Source organism: Hypanus sabinus, chromosome 17 (assembly GCF_030144855.1).
Source record: "Hypanus sabinus isolate sHypSab1 chromosome 17, sHypSab1.hap1, whole genome shotgun sequence".
Taxonomy (NCBI): Eukaryota; Metazoa; Chordata; class Chondrichthyes; order Myliobatiformes; family Dasyatidae; genus Hypanus; species Hypanus sabinus.
In genome coordinates, this window is record NC_082722.1 from 58,908,370 (window position 1) to 58,928,178 (window position 19,809).

Here is a 19,809-nt window from a genome sequence, read left to right on the forward strand (position 1 = left end):
ATGCTGGAAGAACTCAGCAAGCCAGGCAGCATCAATGAAAACAACATTCTACATCTCGGCCGAGAAACATCGACTGGTTACTCTTTTCGATAGATGATACCTGACCTGCTGAGTTCCTCCAGCTTTGTGTGAGTGTTAGCTCTTTCTAATGATTTGATTTCATGTTATATCAGCAGGCCACCCCAACCCCTCTGCCTACCAGCCTGACCTTTCGATACAATGTGTATCCTTGGGCATTAAGCTCCCAATTATAATCTTCTTTCAGTCATGATTTTGTGATGCCTGCAACATCATACATGCCAATCTGTAATGGTGCTACGAGTCCATCTACCTTATTTTGTATATGGCACGCATTCAAATATAACACCTTCATCTTGTATTCATCCTTTTAGATTTTGTTTACGTTTTACATTGTAACTTGTCCTGTTGACTGCTAGGAGTCTCACTACACATTGTCTCTCTTTGTAAACTAATTATATCATCCACAGCACTATCAATCTAGTTCCCACCCACTGCCAAATTAGTCTCAACCGTCCTGAACAACTCTAGCTACTTGCTCGCGAGGATATTGCACCCCCTCAGGTTCCCTTTTATGTAGGCCCTACTTCCCCCAGAAGAGATCCCAATGATCTATACATCTGAACCCAAGCCCCCTGCACCAGTTCCTCAGCCACGCATTCATCTGCCAAATTATCCTATTCTTACCCTTACTGGTGCAGGGCACAGACAGTAATCCAGAGATTACTACCCTAGAGGTCCTGCTTTTCCGCTTTCTACCTAACTCCCTAAAATCTCTCTTCAGTACCTCCTCATCTTATCTACCTATGTCTGAGTGCCAATATACACCAAGACTTAAGGCTGTCGCTCCTTGCCCTTGAAAATGCCATGGACCTGACCCAGGGCATCCCTGATCCTGGCACAAGGGATGCAACATATCATGCAGGTGTTTTTATTACACTGTCTTTGTTCCTCTAATTATGGAATTTCTTATCAACACTGCAGTCCTCTTCACCTCTTTGTTCTTCTGAGTCACAGCATCAGACTCAGTGCTAGAGACCCAGTCACTGTGGCTCTCTCTCCCCCCCCCCCTCCACCCCCAGTACATCTTCAGATATTATTGGCATTATCCTTAAGGTTACCACTGGCAGTTTGGTAATAAGTTTGTTGTAGTTATCCAGATCAACAGTGAGTCCAAGCGATAGCATCTGCAGCAAGCTCTGTAGAAGGCAAGTATTCTTACTGATGTTATTGCAGTATCCTTGTGAATTGCTGCCACATGTCATGAGCTTTAACTCATTGGATTCACATGGCAGTGATGTCAGCATCAGAATCACAACATACATCACTGATGTATGTTGTGAAAGTTGTTTTGTGGCAACAGTACAGTTCAGGACATAAAGCTCACTAAATTACCAAAAAAAATAGTGCAAATGATGAATAATGAGGCAGTATTCATGGATTGTTCAGAAATCTGATGGTTGAATGGACAAAGTTGTCCTTAAAACATTGAGTGTAGGTCTTCAGGCTCCTGTACTTCCTCTCAAAATGGTTGTAATGTGAAGAGTCTTGGACAGTGAGGGTTTTAATGATTGATGCCACCTTCTTGAGGCATTGCCTTTTGAAGGTGTCCTCAGTGCCAGGGAGAGTTGTGCTCATGACGGAACTGTCTGAGACTATAACCGTCTGTAGTCTCTTGTGATCCTGTGCATTGGAAGCTTCATACCAAACTGTGATGAAACCAGTCAGAATGCTATCCATCAAAGATCTGTAGAAATTTACAAGAGCCTTTGGTGATAAGCCAAATCTCAAACTCCTAATTAAGTATAGCCACTGGCATGCCTTGCTTGTGATTGCATCAATGTTAACTGTAAATAACTGAAATCCATTCCTTACAGAAAATTCATTTCTATAATTCTTTTCAGGATGTCCAAAGTGCATTGCAAAAAATGACATATTCCTTGAAGTGTAAACACTGCTTCAAAGTTGGGAATTGATGACCATTTGTGTGCATCGACTTAATAAATTCCGATGAAGAAATACATGGGAAATGTTATAATGTTGAATGAAAGGTGAATGTTTGCCAGAACAACTTGCCAGCTTTCATTTAAAACAGTGCTGTGGGGTCCACCAGAGACATCAGGCAAAAAGACAAGAACAATGATTGTTCAGTGCTCCGTTAGCACTGCACGACTTGTCAGCCTGGAGCTTTTTGCTCAAGTCTCCATCTCTGAATGTCAAGTGAGAGAGCTGTGACTCAGCCACACCTGACAATATAAAGTTATAATTAAGGACAATTCGTGGGATATGCTTTCTATACTCATATCTAGCATTGGAAAATAAGTCCTATTAGCTGTGCTGGCATCTATTATATATAACATGAGTGAAGAGTTCATGTCTAATGGTTAATTTCTGGTTGATGGCTATCATTTGAGGGTAAATCAGGGTTCTCAAAAATAAGCATTTCCCAATTCTGAAGGTTAAGCTTAATGTTACCAAAAGAATCAATAAATATAACCTTTGTAGGTGTAGATAGAACAAGAGAAAAGTTACTGATATAACCATAATTATAGCAAATATATTATTCAGTGGCTACACTTGAAAGCCTTTACTAAACCAAATCTAATTATAGGTGTACAAGTTTGATAATGGGTCAAAGAGAAAAGTATGCTGTTAAAATTTGCTGCATGAGTTTTCTATTGATGTTGTCATTCAACTTCATGTTTTGTGGCATACTGATAATCACAAAACAATATTCTTCTAATGAAATGGCAGTTTTCTTATCATTGTACATGACTAATGACTGAAACAATTCATGTTCACTATGTCAGAGCCAGAGCTGTCCTATTTCTTGGAACATGAGAAATAGTAAAGGCTTGTCTAAAGAATCATAAAATCTCACAGTGATCATAATTGCCTTTTCTTTCATTGTCTTTCAGTGCTCTTTGATGACTGCAGTGGGAATGAAGGGCTGGTGTTTTCAATTTCTAATCCAGACTTGCGGGTTGAAGCAGATGGTTCTGTATTTGCTGTAAAAGATATGGAGCCTACTATACCTGGATTCTACATCCAAGCAACATCTGTTCATGTGCAAGACTTGGCCAAAGTTCAGATTCTAAGAGAAGAAGATACTCAGAGTGGTACTTTGAAGGTAATAGTGTATGTGCAGAGCGGAAATACAATTTTGCTCGTTCTTGCCAAATTTTTGATCTTATATGTTTGAAATCTTCTATATTATCCCATATATCCATACAAACCTTTGAAAGAAACCAAAAGATACTAGTATTGCTTTGCATTTAACAGTCTACTACATGCAGAGATTCACTGTGCCAGTGTCTGTTTCACAGCAATGAATTAATGATGGGAAGGAAGAAGAAAATGGGAAGTCCTTAACAAAATCTGCATTTCTCCATATTTCACTGGACTAGATGTCTTGAATTTTCCCTGCAATAAGTCTCAAGCTCACAACCCCAAGGCAGAGATGATAGTGCTATGAACCAAGTCCATGAAAATGCCAAATAGACATTTCTCCCTGTGAGTGAAGAGAATGAGAGGGGTTAACGTCAGCTTTCAAGAAACCTGTTGAGATTTATAGAGTAAAGGTACAATAGGTAAATAGTAAGAGGTCTTGGCAGAGAGTTTAATAACAAAGGAACATCAATGTGCATTAATTAATGAAAGGATTAGAAGGAAATTGATGAAAAATATTTTCACCTGAAGCACATTAGAGTCTGGATTCCGCAGCCTTGAGATTATAGCAAAGAAGAACCCTCATTACATTAGCGATGTAATTGGATGTGCACTTGGAGAATTGAAACATGTGCAATTACAAACTGAGGGTAGAGACAAAGTACTCTATTCTCACCCAGCACAAACATGTTAAATTGCTTCCTGTATTGTTAATTACTTTAAAAAAAAATAAAGTTAGTAGAATGCTCATTCCCTCTTTCAGATGGGTTAATGGTGCATCTTATTACAATTGCAACTTGAATTTATATGGCAAATTTAACCTGCTAAAGGATTCAGATTTACTGTCAAAGGCATACAAACATGACAAAACATAATATGAACTTAAATTAACAAAAATCATCCATATCTTAAACAACAAAAAATCATTATGACAGTAGTGTGAGCAGAGAGAAAAGAAATACAGTCTCAGGTAGTGTTTGGGATTTTTTTTGATTGAATCAAGAACCTGCTGGCAGAAGGGGATAAAGCTGTTCTTGAACTTTGAAAATGAGCGTTATCAAACAAAACTTCATGTTGAACCACGTTGTGGTAACTTCTACTTTACTAAAGGACCACTCAACAACTTGATGGCCAAAAGAGCATCTTTATCTGGGACGGCAAATGATATTTACAATACAGAGGCTTCCAGGTACCTCGTGCGGCATGGGTGGATGAACTATATACAATGCGTACTGGGAGTAAAAAGAGCGGAAGTAAAGACCCCGCCAACCCTGGTAATATTAACTTACTTTTAATAATACTCACATTATAACACATGTGTCAGATGACTAAAAGTCTAGTTAAGGAGTTAAGTTTTTAAGAACAACTTAAAGGAGACAGAAGAGTAAAAAAGTGGTGGAATTGGAATACGAGATAATGGCACATTATGAGATGAAGCCTTCAGCCATCAAAGACTAAATCAATGAAATAGAATGGAGATCTCCTGCAAGTATGCAAGGTAGTGGGGAATTAAAGATGGGTAGGGGTGAGGGTATGGAGAGGCTTGAAAATGGCATTTTACACTTGGAGTATTTAGAAAGGGCAGTTGATTGTGATCAGCACATTCTGAGTTAAGATGCAGGCAGTCCAATTCTGGATACAGTCAAATTTAGTAAGGGTAGAATGAACAAATGAGACAGGAATGTGTAGGAATAATCAAGCCCAGAGTGAAGAAGGGCATAGTGAAAGCTTGGAGTAGCAAGGTAATACCCTTGCTATAACAGGATTGATAAATAAAAATGTTCCGTCATAATTAGAAGGCAACCATGAAGGGATGAAGGTAGTCGATCTTGGTGAAAGCACTGGATTGATGGAGTTATATGAAGAGGCATAATTTAGTATTGATACTGAGAAGGTTGTAGAAAGCAGTTTTGAAGATTAGGGCATGATAATGGAGTATTCATTTTATCAGCTAATGTGGGAATCAGGAAGGAAATTTGGCTAGTAAGAATAAGGTCACGGGAGCAAACAATAGGTCTTGCTGAGGATATTAAACTCAGAAAAGGCATGATGGAAAATGGGAAATGCAGTGCATTGGAAATTTGAACTGATTAAGTTTCATACACATACTTATTTGGGGACAAAATATCAAATGAAACGGAGACCATTATTGTGAAAGTCGGCTTTCAATTGAAGCTGCAAATGTGACGTAATGCTTCAAAGATTAACCATGTGCCAACATCCTGAAGGAAATTGTGATCCCACTGTGTTAAAAATTACCTTCGCTCTAACAACTATTGAAATCATGTTACAGGAGAGGAAGTAGAGGAGTCTATGTGCTTGAGGCTTGTAATGGGAGAACCTGAGAAAAGGTTGATCCATTGTGCTAGGGAATGGTGATAGGGCTAGCTAATCAAATTATTGCAGTTGAGGAACTTGTCCCATGTACTGGAGGTGATGAAGGATATGGCAAAGAAGGGTTCAAAATGAGATAGTACAGTAGAAAGGAATATCTTTGTGTTTCAGAATGATTCTGAATGGGTGGTCAGATTTAGCAGATGAAAAGGCAAGGTGCAACACTGTCTGGTCTAATCAAACCTGTGACAAATAGCTAAAACAGTAGTCACAAATATCTCTTTGAGCCACTGTCCTTTTGACCTGCTGGAGATCAGCTGTGAGCTGTACAAGAGAATGGCCAAACTAATAGGGATTATAGTATCAAGGGTAAAGCTGTGGATGAGCTGAGCAGATTTGTGCTGTTCTCTGCAACACTTCTTAGCTGCGCTTGATGATTTGAATGCATATTTTGGGATCCTTTGCCAAATTTCTAGAGTTTTGGTACGGTAATAATATATGGCTGAGGAAGAACTTGCACTTGATGATGATCTCATTTAATTCTCACTTGTGCCTTGGACGTCCCATGGGAGGAAAGTGCTGACATACCTATGTTGATGCCGCCTTCACATGAAGGAGGCTACTTTATGGAACTGGGCATTGGGCCCAGTGACAGGGGTGTTTGCCAACTAAATTGATCTGTTTATTTAAAAAAAGTTGAACATACTGAAAATCTGAAACAAAAACTGCAAATTCAGGAAGATTTTCACAGGTCTGACAGTATCTGGGAAGAGAAACAAAGCTAACGTTTTGGTCAAAAAACACCAGTCGAAATCCTTAATCAGATTCTAATCGTTACCTCAAACAAATTAAAAGTGTGGACAAATTATGATCCTGACTTGAGTCTTGCGATGATGGATAAATTTTAAAGAGCCATGGATTAGACTTGAGATGTGATTTAACAACAGACACAAAATGCTGGAGGAATTCAACAGGTCAGGCAGTACTTATGGAGAGAAATAAACAGTCGACGTTTCGGGCCAAGACACTTTTGGACTGATGAAGGGTCTCGGCCTAAATGGTGACTCTTTATCTCTTTTCAGTGATGCTGTGAGACCTGCTGAGTTCCTTCAGCATTGTGCTTATGTGTTAGAGATAAGGACTGAAGGAAGTGCTCAAAGTTTCTTTGAGGAAATGCAAAATCCTCATTGAGTATTGGGAATCTGTATCTTATTATTGTTGGAGGTTGAAAAGGACCATTCAAGGTGTTATTGAGAACCTGGAGAGTGTGCATCAGGAGCACATGGAAGTCCTATACAAGTAGTGGAAAGAGTGCATCTCATCACAAACCACCCAGCCATCTCCTGCCCCATCTGCAGAAGAGTCTGGTTCACACATTAGCCATCTTAGAAACCATAAAAACTAGTGTGGAAACCAAGTCACCATTGATACTAAGGGACTGATAGTGAACCAACCAATTTCCAACCTTCTGATTGAAGGAATGGCATTGATGAAGCAACTGAAAATTGTTGTGGCAAAAACTCTCTAAGGCTGAGCTAAAGTTTGTAAAGTGCTTTCCACAGTCTAATTGTGTAACCCTACTTCCTATTTGCCAGCACACATCCAAGGAATGAAACAAGTGTAGAGAACTTCAGAAGCCAACATTTACAGAAGGAGATTCAACAAGCAACATCAAAAGAGTCACAAGTTATTTTGTTTTCAGTAGTGCTGCTTGAAAGATAAATGTTGCTTGGGACACTAGCGAATGTGCCATTTTTTTCTTTGAATAATGCAATACATTCCTTTAAATTCACACAGGAGACTAGAGAATGCCATAGTTTAAGATTTGATTCAGTAATGCATTGATCTGTCAGTTTATATTACACATTAAATCCCAGGAGCAGAGCTTGAACCTATCTCCTAATTCAGATGAAAATGTTCCCATTGAGCAGTGGCCAATATCTTAAAATAGTATACCATGAAAAGTTGCTCAGTGTTTGTCTGGATCTCAAGATAAGTCCAGTTGTCTACTATGACTGACTATGTTCTTATTGGGAAGAAAATGAGCAGCTTTCATTGAATAATGTTAGTCCTGATCAAATTGAGGGAAGATTATTGATAAAGTGATCAAAGGTGATTGTGTTAAAAATCATAGAAAGTATTCTGCAGCATAAATTGTTTCTCCTACATTACACATGTAACAGTCCTTCCATTTTTCAAGCTGGGGGTTTGGTTGCTATGGTGATGCTCCATCAACTGCCCATACACTACTTCAAAATTCCACTTTTATTTGTCACAATATTTTGCCAATGATGCTTTTGCTCAAAAAAGCCTTCAAAAAGAATGAAATGTGCAGATGATTTTTATGACTAAAATAGTTATTTCTCCTATCATGACGTAGTTAAGTAATCACATGTCTTTAATCTTCCTCACAGCCTTGAATTATAGGTAATTTTTCACACCAGATCTTGGGGAGGCTTTGCTAAATGTAATGTGTGTGGGAAAAAGCCCAGCATTGAAATGAAATTAAGCACAACTTTTGGAAATCATTCCTGTGAAAAACACCTTGTCGTGCAGTCATATTCGTCACTTTCTTTAAAATTACCATTTCTTTCCATAGAGACTAATAGTTCCTCTGTATGCATTTAGTAACTATATCTTTGGATGAGAAGTGCTTTAAGAACAAGGATCAATTTTATCTGCAGGTAGAGTGGGTGAAAATTGTTCATTCAGGAGCTGAAGCAGAAGGCAAACCATCTGGATCTCTGCAGGGAGAGGGCCAGGAGAATTTTAATCTAGGACCCCATCTGCTTAGCCCTGTCACTCCTCCATCTTAAACAGTGGAAGCAGCAGCTGGTCAATGGACATGTGGGGTATGTTTTGTAGCACAAGATAATCACAGAAGTAACAGGCGCTTGTACACAGATTATTGGTTGGGGCAGAAAGACATCCTGGAGCAGTAGAGGGTAATTATTTCTGTAGTAAATGAAAATTACATTAAAGTTGTAATAAAAGCAGAATCTGCAGGCAACATGGTAGATCAACCAGTATTTGTGGAAAGAGAAACTGTTAATGTTTCAGTTTAGGAACCCTTCTTCAGAACTGGGAAAAAGAGAACGATAAATTGGTTTTCAGTCGTAGAAGAGGTGGTGAAGAGATGGCTAGAACAAAGAGAGTATCTCTGACAGGAGAATGTCAAATGACTTGATGGGGGTAATTATAGTGACTGTTAATCTTGTCAGCTGCCCCATTTAAACATTTGAAGTAACATACAATTTCTATTGTGGTCTGGAGGAGTACTCCAAAGATGAAAGTCCTCCTGTCGTGCCCAAATTTGATCTAATAATTTGGTAGTAATTTTTACTGAACCGAGGTACAGTACTGTTGGTAGAAAATCAGTTCTCAATAGTGCTGTGTATTAACAAATACTTGGCCCTCAATTATTACAAAGTGGAAGTAAAATGGAGATACTGTTAATTGATTGATAAGTTGCATGGTCACTGAGTTTTTGAGGACGGCCGGCTCTAGGCGAACTTATAGCTGCCCCATATTTTTTTCCATTTCTTTATATTTGACAATTGTATTCCAAGGAATATTGAGTGATTGGAAATTTTCTTGAACCCACCTCCCAACTTGTGCTTTTCAATAACCTTTTCATGAAGTTGCTTGGAGTGTTCTTTTGTCTTGATGGTGTCATTTTTGTAGGACACTGACTCACCAGCATTTGGACCTTTCCAGATACAGCTTTATTTTTACTACAATCAATTGTAACAGCATGACTGCACAAGGTCTCCAAAAACAATCTCTATTTAACTAATTATGTGATTTCAAAAACCAGTTGGCTGCACTAATGATGATTTGGTGTGTCATATTAAAGGGGGTGAATACTTACATAACCAATTATTTTGTGTTTTATATTTGCAATTAATTTAGATCACTCTAGAGATATATGTTTTCACTTTGACATGAAAGAGTCTCTTTCTGTTGATCAGTGTCAAAGAAGCCAAATTAAATCCAATGTGATTCATTGTTGTAAAACAATAAAACATGAAAACTTCCGGGGGTGGTGGTGTGGATACTTTATATAGGCACTGTATGCTAGAATGGTTGAATGGTAGATTTTTAGGAAAGAAATCTGACTTTATTGGTGATCTACAGATTTGTTACAAGGAAAGCAATTATATGTATTGGAAAACAAATAATATCTCAGGAGAAAATAAAGCTTCAAAGTATAATAATCATTTGATTAAAAATTAATTATGAGATAATGTAGTGTTACAATCATCCACCATTCACGCCTCAGTTGAAGTGTTAAAGTTACTGGAATCTGTAGGAAATGTTGCTCAACAAACATTGAATAGATCTCTCATTTTATCCAATGTCATAGCTAGAGAAATAAACTTCTCTTCTCAGCATCATCTTTCTTGTTAACAGGCATAGAGAGCATGCTGATCATTGAGAATCCACTTGTGTTAATCCCAGTTTATTTTCCCCATTTCCCATCAACTCCCTCCAGATTCTGCCAGTCAAGGGGGCTAATTTATAGAAGCAAGTTAACCTTCTAGCCCACACATCGTTTGGATGTGGGAGGAAAGTGGAGCCTCTAGGGAAACCTACACAGTCACAGGGAGAAGGTGCCAAACTCCACAGTCATTGTATACATTGCCAACTGGAGAAGTGAAACTTGGTGCATAATTGCCACACTCGTCAGAAAGTCAACAATCAGTGCCAGCAACAATTCCCTGCTGATGGCATAACTAATGATGGAGTCTGATTTAGCAAAATAATCGAAGTATGAATTGTGAAGCTCCTGCTTTAAAAAAAAATTAAGTTAGCATGATTCATCAACATGGTATATTAGCATGGTGCATTTGCTACACTTAAAGTCTAAATAGCCAGGATAGTACCTATCTGGGATATATGAATAACGTTTTGAGTTGTTTTGCAGATTTTGTTTTAGAATTTATATTAAAGTACAAAAATTACAGCAAGTATTGCACTATAATTTTTAGCGTTACAGAATGGTTTGTAAGTAGTTTCATAAGAAAACATAAGATGTGTGAAAAAAGAAAGGCTTTTCACAGTGCAAAGTGGTGTTTATGTTTTGTAACTCCAGAAAATAATCAGAAGAAAATCATAGGAGCATGGGATAACTCATGTACTTAGTTTCTTTTCTTTAGAAAGGTGCCCACATGTGAGGTGGTGGTGTAATGACGTATGCCATTCACATACTTTTACATATAACCTGTAATGAATAATGTAAACAACAATAATTGTTCAAACGATATTTACAATATTTCTTAAATATTACTGGAATATTAAATATACCACATCCCTCCCTACTTATCTATAAAATCCAACTCAATATAAAATGCATCACAGCTCAAATATGTAACATATTGCTCTCTAATCAGCTTATGCACAAAGCATACTACATAATACAAACACTTTATTGACATACACAGCATTATATATTTTAAATTGGTCTATCCAGGCCAAAAGTTTGAATTGCTGTGGAGGATTTCTTACTCTTGTGGGATAATGTCTTTACCAACAAAGGGGGCCATTCTGCTTAGCAGGTGAGACTTGTGGCTGTGAAACATATCAGTTTCTAAGGCCTCCTCCATGTTGGTTGTAGGAGTTGACATTGGGACTGCAGGAAGTGGGCATGCTGCATTGCGATATGCAGGGAGAAAATTGGTGAGCTTCTGATTCACTGTTAGTGTAGTGTGTTCTGCTAACATATCTGGAAGTGTGTTTTTTAGACTTTGCACAAGCTTTCCACCACACCATTTGTAGCTGGGTGGCACGGTGCATATTCCATTTTCTTTTCATTCCTTTTCAGCAATGACTGAAACTATTCTGCACCAAACTGTGGTCCATTGACACTGATTAAGTGTTCTAGAACACCAGATCTTAAGATGCGGCTTCTCTACACTTCAGCACTGTGCAAGGGGGTAGTGGAGGCTATTTGGAACACTTCTGGCCACTTGTAGCTGCATCCATTACTACCATGGAAATTATGCCCATGAATAGTCTGGCAAAATCAACATGAATCCCAGGGATTGAAGAGGTACTGTTCTTGGCATCTTCTGGACATGTTGGCATCCTGAACAGTGCATGGCAAGCTGCTTGATCTACTGATCTATCCCAGGCCACCAGACAAAGCTACAAACCTAGATGTGGCTCCTGTAGCTCCTCCAACAAGTTAGCTTTTGGCTCGAATGGTTCAACAACTCTCACTCCCCACATAAGGTGACATCCATCAAGGGAAAGTTCATCACATTGCTGGTAAAAACGTGGAGCCTGTGATTCCTGCTGCACATTTCAGTCATTTTTGGTGGCTTTGTGATGTGAGACAGTGTGAGGTCCTTTCTACTTCCTCTTTGGATCATCTTTGCCATAATAGGAAGATTTTCAATTTGCGTTAGGGAGAATATCTCAAGAGGAGTGTTCTCTGTTGGAAATGTTTCAGTTATTTCATTTTCCATGGGAAAATGGAATAATCCAGTAGCATTTACATGGTTAGTTCTCTTGAATTCAGTCTGGTAATTATGCCCCCCAAGAAACAGAGCCCATCTTTGCATTCATGCTGCTGTTAGTGGAGCATCTGTCTGTGGATTACAATGGACACTTCTGGTTGATGATCATTAATGAAAGTAAACTCTCTCCCATACAAGTACTGGTTAAAATATTTTATACTCCATCCAGACGTAAGGCCTCACTGTCATCTGTGCATAACTTTTCTCTGCAGTGGTAAAGGAACATAATACAAAGGCTATAGAACATTCATTTCCAGTGCTCAAAACATAAGACAGAGGAGACCATGTTACATGACTGCACCTAACCGTAAGGCATGCTGTCACAGGGAAGCTTAACTGGGCAATGTGGATCAGATTGTGTGTGTATAGTATCTGCCATCGCTATTCCCTTTGTCTATTGGAAAGCCTCCTTATACTGATTTGTACATTGCTATTTCTTCCCATTCTGTAGTAATAAGTCGAAAAAGTGGAATACTGTAGCTGGGTTTGGCAAGGACCTGTTATAGCAATTGACAACTCCTAAAAAGGACCATGACTGTGACATGTCCTTTGGCTTTGGGGCATCCAACACTGCTTGTGTATACTTGTGCGTCAATGGTGTGAACACAGTAAGTGATGCTTGATTTAAAGAATTCACATGCTGCGGCATGCTCTGAGCTGATAATCTTCTAATCTTTTAAGCATTGGCTTGAGATTTTCGAGGTGTTCCCCATCATCTTGACCAGAAACAATGATGTCATCCAGGTAATACTGAGTGTCTGGGCAGCCTCGCAGCACCAGGTCCACAGCTTTCTGCCAGAGTGCAAGTGTAGATGCTACTCCAAAAATAAGAATATTATAGCAGTAAAGGCCCTTTTGAGTGTTTGTTGTGAGAAACACTTTGGACTCTTCATCTGTATGTGGGCCTCAGCTAAATCCACTTTCCCTCTAGAAAGGTTTGAAAAGCTATCCTCTATCCTGGGCAGAGGTTATTGATGACTTTCAGTACTGGGATGATGGTAATCTTAACATCATCACAGATCCTGACCAACCTATTCTTCTTGGCTACTAGGACTACTGGCTGGAACCATGGACTCCACTCAACCTTGGAAAGGCTGCTTTCAGCCTCCATGCGATATAGCTAACTGGCCACTTTATCATGGATGATATAAGGGACGGGCAAGGCTTTTCAAAACTTGGGTGTGGCAGTTTCATTTAATACTATTTTACCTTTGATATGTTTGAGTTTTCCAATGCCATCCTTGAATACTACAGTGGCATCATCCAGGATCTTACTTAAATTGCTTACAGATGACTCTTTTGCAGGGAATATACCATGCAAATGGTGGATGGATCTTCAATCAAGTTGTAGTTGTCTCAGCCATTCATCACTCCACAATGTTTGCCCTCCGGTTTCTCAATGTATCATTAAGTCCATCACTGAACTGATAATGTTCAGATATTCTTCTCAATCACCTATGTAAGCTGAAATGCTATTCAATGTTATTATGTTTTGTAACTCCAGAAATGAATCAAGAGGAGACCATGGGGGTGGGGGGGCAGGATAATTCTTGTACTTAGTTTCTTTTCTTTACCAAAGCACTCACGTATGACATGGTGGCGTAATGACATATACCATTAACATACTTTTACATAAAGAATTGTGTAAACAAAGAATGGTTATTCAAACAATATATTTACAATATTACTCAAATTTTACTGAAATATTAAATACACTACACGAGGTGGCTTGTGTCATTTCACATTGATTTGTGCAGGGACGTCAACTGTTCATAATGCATTCAGAGTCTAGAAAGAGAAGGAAAGTTTCTAAATCTGCAGATTTTATTGTATTGCTAACTTGGTGAATTAATGATTGCTGTGGACACATTTCAGAGGAACATGAATAAATTTGTAGAAGGAACAAATAACTGGCAAGTAAAATTCAATATAGGTAAATGTAGCTCTGTATATTTTAGTAAAAAGGAATAGGGAGGCACATATTACTTAGAAGGTGGGAATCTAAAATAGGATAGAGGAATAAGGGAATCACAGAGTACTTCACAGCACGCACAATAAGTTTCTCCATGTGTTAGCAAGGCTATAAATAATGCAGATGAAGCACTAGGATTTGCTTCTAGAGAGATATTTTAGAAAGTAGGGAAAGTGTGCTAATTCTGTATCAAATCTTTCTCCGAGGGTACTGTGTGCAGTTCTGATTGCTGTGCAATAAAGTAATACATAATCACTAGAATGGAATCAGAGGATGATACAAAAAATGTAGTAAGAAGGGCAAGACAGACTTTTCTGGGTGAAAATATGAAGACTAGGCAGTGATGTAATGGAGCTTTCGATAGAGTGGATGAAAAGGAAATGGTGTAGGGGGTGAGTATAACTGAACACCATTGGTATGAGATGGAAACCAAAAATCCAGTAGGTGATACAGAGGCATCTTTTTTCATTCAATGAGTGGTGCAAATATGTGATTTGCTGCCACAAAGGGTAAATGAAAACCTCTTGCATGTGTTAACTGGCAAATTGGACAAGTATGTTAGGACATTAATATTCAGAAGATGAAAATCAGGATGAGGCACAGGTGAGTATAAATGCTGGACATGGCTGGTTGTGCTAATTTTCATGTTCTGATGTGCATCATAAATGTGCAATCCTCTCAGCAGAAAGTATGTGTACTTCATTGAATACACTAACAGGCAGCATACAGGACTGTTCACACCATTCATTGTGTTCTTCTGCCACAAGTAATGTTGAACAGTTACATCATGGATGTCCTGCAAACTCCTGGGGAATTCAGTTCAGAAACCCAAGCATTTACAACACACTACAGCAACATTAGAAAGGAAATAAAAAATATATTTTTAAAATTAAATTTCTCCTTAAAGCTATAGTAAAGAAAGGAAAGTTGTATTAATTGGACAATCTTTTCAAAGAACTAACAATCGCATGATGTTCTTAATGACCCTTTTCTGTACCGCGCAAGTTTTAAGATGCACATAGGATATTTAAATTACTTATCCTTAAGAAAATGCATGCAACCATTTCTTCCCTTTGTAACTCTGTAATTAACATCCAAGAAATTCAGAATATATAGATTTCACAATAAAGGGCATTGTTACTCTGGAATTGTGTGGATTTATTGATGCGTGTGAAGACAGTTCAGTTCACCAGAAAGAAAACTGGGTGATATTTATGTCAGCTAATCCATTTGTAGTGCCAGTTATATGCCCAGATGGTTGTTTGAAAATCTACTCATATATTTTATGTCCTTGTGGTTTCTCAGCATGAGTACCATTTGTGCCAGATTGTAAGTGCAGTGTTTATATCGTGGTTTTGGGACCAGTTCTCTGCCCAGACAAATTTATCTCAAGACTTTTGAAAGATTGCTCAGTCTGTCATATTTTCTCTGTGTCCAGAGAGAAGCTCTCAGATAAAGTCTCATGTTTTAAAACACCCTATAATCTGACTGGCAAGAATTAAAATGACCCATTTTAATTTACTTCTAGTATTGCATTGGTCCCAATAGATCACATTGATTTATGTAACCTGCTTTTGATTTAAGTACACCAGTTCCTAAGGTATAAACCAAGGTTCAAAAATAAATCTTTCACTTAGAATCTACAACATCTTGTTTTGCAAAAGAAACGTCACTTGAATTTGGATGGTTTGATCTTGAAGCTCCTGAGATTTTACGGTTGTGGTTCATTGAGTTATACCCAAAAGCTTGAAGATTTGAGGAAAAAAATGTTAATTTGTGTTTCTTATCATACCTTTCCACACTGTTGAGGGTTTGCTCACATACCTTGGATGTATAGTATGATTGCATTAGCATGATAATAGGCTTGCAGCAATTTCCATGGTGACAACAATTTAACTGGGGTCACAAATCACTTAACTAAAAGTAAATGATTTGTGAAGAAGTGTGGGGCAGTAAACACTGAACTCAGTGTCTTTACAGCTTAGTTATTAGATTATGTGATTATTTCTAGAATTTATTTTTAACAACATTTCATCAATTTTCCCTGAGCAATGAAATCCATTGAGATTCAAAGAAATGAGAAAACAATGAAGATGAAAGTAAACTTAATGTATGGCTTGGTCTGTCAACAATCTGTTTATTTGGCGACAGGGCTGAACACTGAAAGAGTTCAAGAATAAGGATCAGGACTTTCTTCTTGGGTGACACATACTCTTCAGTTATTCTGAAGGATTTTTCTATAATTTGTATTGTGTAAGTGGAGATTCTAGAGAGGATTCAAAAATATATAGGACTAAAATGTCTTCACTCAGCCAGTTGTATTTGGAGTTTTCTTGCCCTAAGAGGTGGACAGCTCTTCATTGCATTCAAAACTGATATAAGTAGTTCTCGGGAAGTTACTTTCCAATATTTTTTATTAGTTTCTACTAATAAGAATAGAGTACAAGAAAGTATATATAAAAGGTCAAAAAATATTTTAAAGACTATCAATTACATTATGTCTGTTCATAATAACAATCTCATTACCCCATATTCATTAATCAATATTTATATTGAAATATACTATTCTATTAGAAAGAAGAATCTAACCCCTACCAAGACCGAAGCTGTTTATTAAGGAGAACAGAAGGTAAAATATATTCTCATATAATAAAAATTAATAATAGCCAAAATCTGAATTTAAACAATGAGTTGAAGGTTTTGAAAATATTTCAGAAAAGATCCCTACAACATTTGAAAGTCTTGACGAGATTCAGAAATTGAACAACGAATCTTCTCTAAATCTAAACATGACATAATGTCACATAACCACTGAACATGAGTTGGAGGAAAAACATCTTTCCATTTAAACAAAAGCATCCACCTAGCTATAAGAGAGCTAAAGGCCAAAATATGTAAATCAGATGCCTTCAGCTTAATATCTTATCCTGCAACAATACCAAATAGGGCCACCAGAGGTTTCAGCTTAAACTTGACTTTAAAAAGTAAGGAAAAAGTTCAAAAAACTTCCTTCCAATAATTTTCAAGATTCGGACAAGTCCAAAATGTATAAATTAATGAAGCTTCTCCATTATTACATCTGTCACAGCAGGGAGATGTATCCAAATAAAAATGAGATAGCTTATCCTTAGTCATATGAGCTCTATGTACCAACTTAAATTGTATGAGGGAATGACGAGCACATAGCGATGAAGAATTAACCAGTTTAAAAATTTCATTCCAAGTTTCCTCAGATATTGATGTCTGTAAATCTTGTTCCCAGAGATTCTTAATTTTGTCTAAAGGAACATTCCTCGTCTCCGGTAAAATACCATAAATATTAGATATTGGACCATTATGAAAAGGTGTCAAACTAAAAATTACGTCTGGTAAGTTCTTATTTGAGCCTATAGGAAATGTGCATAAGAGAGATCTTAAAAAGTTTCTGATTTGTAAATATTTAACAAACTGAGTTTTGGGTAAGCTATATTTAGTTGACAATTGCTCAAATGAAAAAAGGTTTCCTCCACAAACAGATCCCAAAAACATTTAATACCTAACCTGTCCCATTCGCTAAAAACTAAATCGGTCATGGAGGGTTTAAAAAAATAGAATAGATGGGACTCGAAAGGGAAGATCTCAATAAACCAAAGTGTTTTCTAAATTGTATCCAGATCCTCAGAGTATGTTTAACTATTAAATTATCAGTTAGTTTACTTACAAATAAAGGAAGTCAGGATCCAAGAAGAGAAATAATAGAAAATTTATTAACAGTTAGCTTCTAAAGAGACCCATACAGGACAGTCTACACAATTAATATAGCCAAAATATAAGGTATTGTGTATTAACAGCCCAGTAATAAAACCTATAATTAGGTAAGGCTAAACATCCAGACTTTTTAGGTTTTTGAAGATGAACTTTATTTAAATGAGGTCATTTATTTTGTCATATATAGGAGGATAAAATAGCATCAAGAGAGTCAAAAAGGATTTAGGAATAAAAACAGGTTAAGCCCGAAAAAGGTATATAAATTTAGGTAGAATAGAATTAATTCATCCAATCAATGATATTGAAAGAGGTGACCAATTTAATGATATCCTTTTTAAATGATTCAATAAAATAAGAAAGTTTTCTTTAAACAGGTGTTTCTAATTCTTAGTGACTGTTACACCCAAATAAGTAAATAGATTCCTTACAACTTTAAAAGGGAGATGTGTATTAATTGATACCAAATTATTTAAAGGAAATAATTCACTCTTATGTAGTTTCAATTTATATCCTGAAAACTGCTAAAACGGGAGAGTAAAGAAAGTATGCAAGCTAATGAGGTCTCAAGATTAGAGATAAAAAGCAATATATCATAGGCATAAAGCAAGATTTTGTGAGTAATACCTCTCCTTAAAATACCACAGACATCATTAGATTTTTGAAAAGCAATGACAAGGGGTTCTGAAGCTAGATCAAAGAGCAAAGGGCTTAATGGACAGTCTTGTCTAGTTCTGTGATGAATTTTAAATGGTTTAGAATTTTGAAAATTAGTAAGAACCCAAGCAGAAGGAGATAAAGTAATTTAATCCATTGAATAAAATCTGGTCGAAAATTAAATTTTTCTAAGGTTTTAAATAAAAAATTCCATTCAACCCGATCGAAGGCCTTCTCAGCATTTAAGGATATCACACATTCTGATATCTCCTGAGAGGGAGGGTAAATAACATTTAATACATGGTGTATATTAAAATGGGAATGTTGGTTTTTAATAAATCCAGTCAGATCATTAGAAATAATAGAAGGTAAAATAATTTCAATCCTACGAGCCCGAACTTTAGAAAGGATTTTAGTATCAACATTGCGTAATGAAATTGGCCTATATGAAGAGCATTCAGTTGGGTCCTTGTTCTTCTTTAGAATAAGTGAAATAGAGGCTTCATAGAAAGATTGAGGCAAGCTACCCAGTTTGAAAGAATCCAAAAAGACTAAGTGTAACTGCGATATAACTAATGAAAAAAAAGCCTTATAAAATTCTCCACAAAATCCATCTGAACCCGGAGCCTTCCCCGAGTGTAATGAACGTATAGCATTGGCAATTGCCTCATAAGAAATGGGTTGATCCGTCTGTTTACAATTATCTGCAGAAAGAGCAGCAATATTTAATTGATCCTGAAATTTATTCATTACAGTTTTATCTTTAGGGGAATCAGAACTATAAAGTTTAGAATAAAATTCTCTAAATGTATCATTTATTTCAGAGTGATCAGTTGTCCTATCAGCATTAGTTTTGCAAATTTTGTTAATTTGTTGTTTAACTAGAGAAGTTTTTAATTGGTTGGCCAATACTTTGCCTGATTTATCTCCATGAATGTAAAATTGAGTTTTATCTTTAAGAAGTTGAGTTTCAATTCGATATGTTAACAGAAGATTATTTTTAGTTTTAACTTCCACACGTCTTTTATATAAAACAGGATCTGGAGCTATACCATATTTTTGATCTAAATTCTTTCAATTGATTGGCTAATTCAATTCTTTCTTTATTAGTTTTATTCTTAACTCTTGCAGTATAAGAAATAATTTGTCCTCTAATATAGGCCTTGAAAGTATCCCATACAATAAGATTAGAAGTCTCTTCCTTTTTATTCTCTTCAAAAACAAAATAATATGCCCCTCTAGAAATTTAAAAAATTCCTTATCAGATAACAAAGTTGTATTACAAAGCTAAAGTCTGTTTGTTTGAGGAAGACCAGGGAGATTTAAAGATAGAAATACAAGAGGATGGTCTGAAACAACAATCTCTTTATATTCACAGGAATGAACTGATGAAAT

The 19,809-nt window shown here is 36.9% G+C and overlaps 1 protein-coding gene across 1 annotated transcript in view; it reads left to right on the forward strand.

Annotated features, from left to right (window-relative positions):
* The window catches only part of cdh13 (cadherin 13, H-cadherin (heart)), a 1,114,907-nt gene that overhangs the window by 362,599 nt on the left and 732,499 nt on the right, over positions 1 to 19,809 (forward strand). Inside the window, exon 3 of the mRNA XM_059993490.1 lies at positions 2,937 to 3,148. Within this exon, the coding sequence (XP_059849473.1) occupies positions 2,937 to 3,148 (212 nt within the window). The remainder of the gene's footprint in view (positions 1 to 2,936; positions 3,149 to 19,809) is intronic.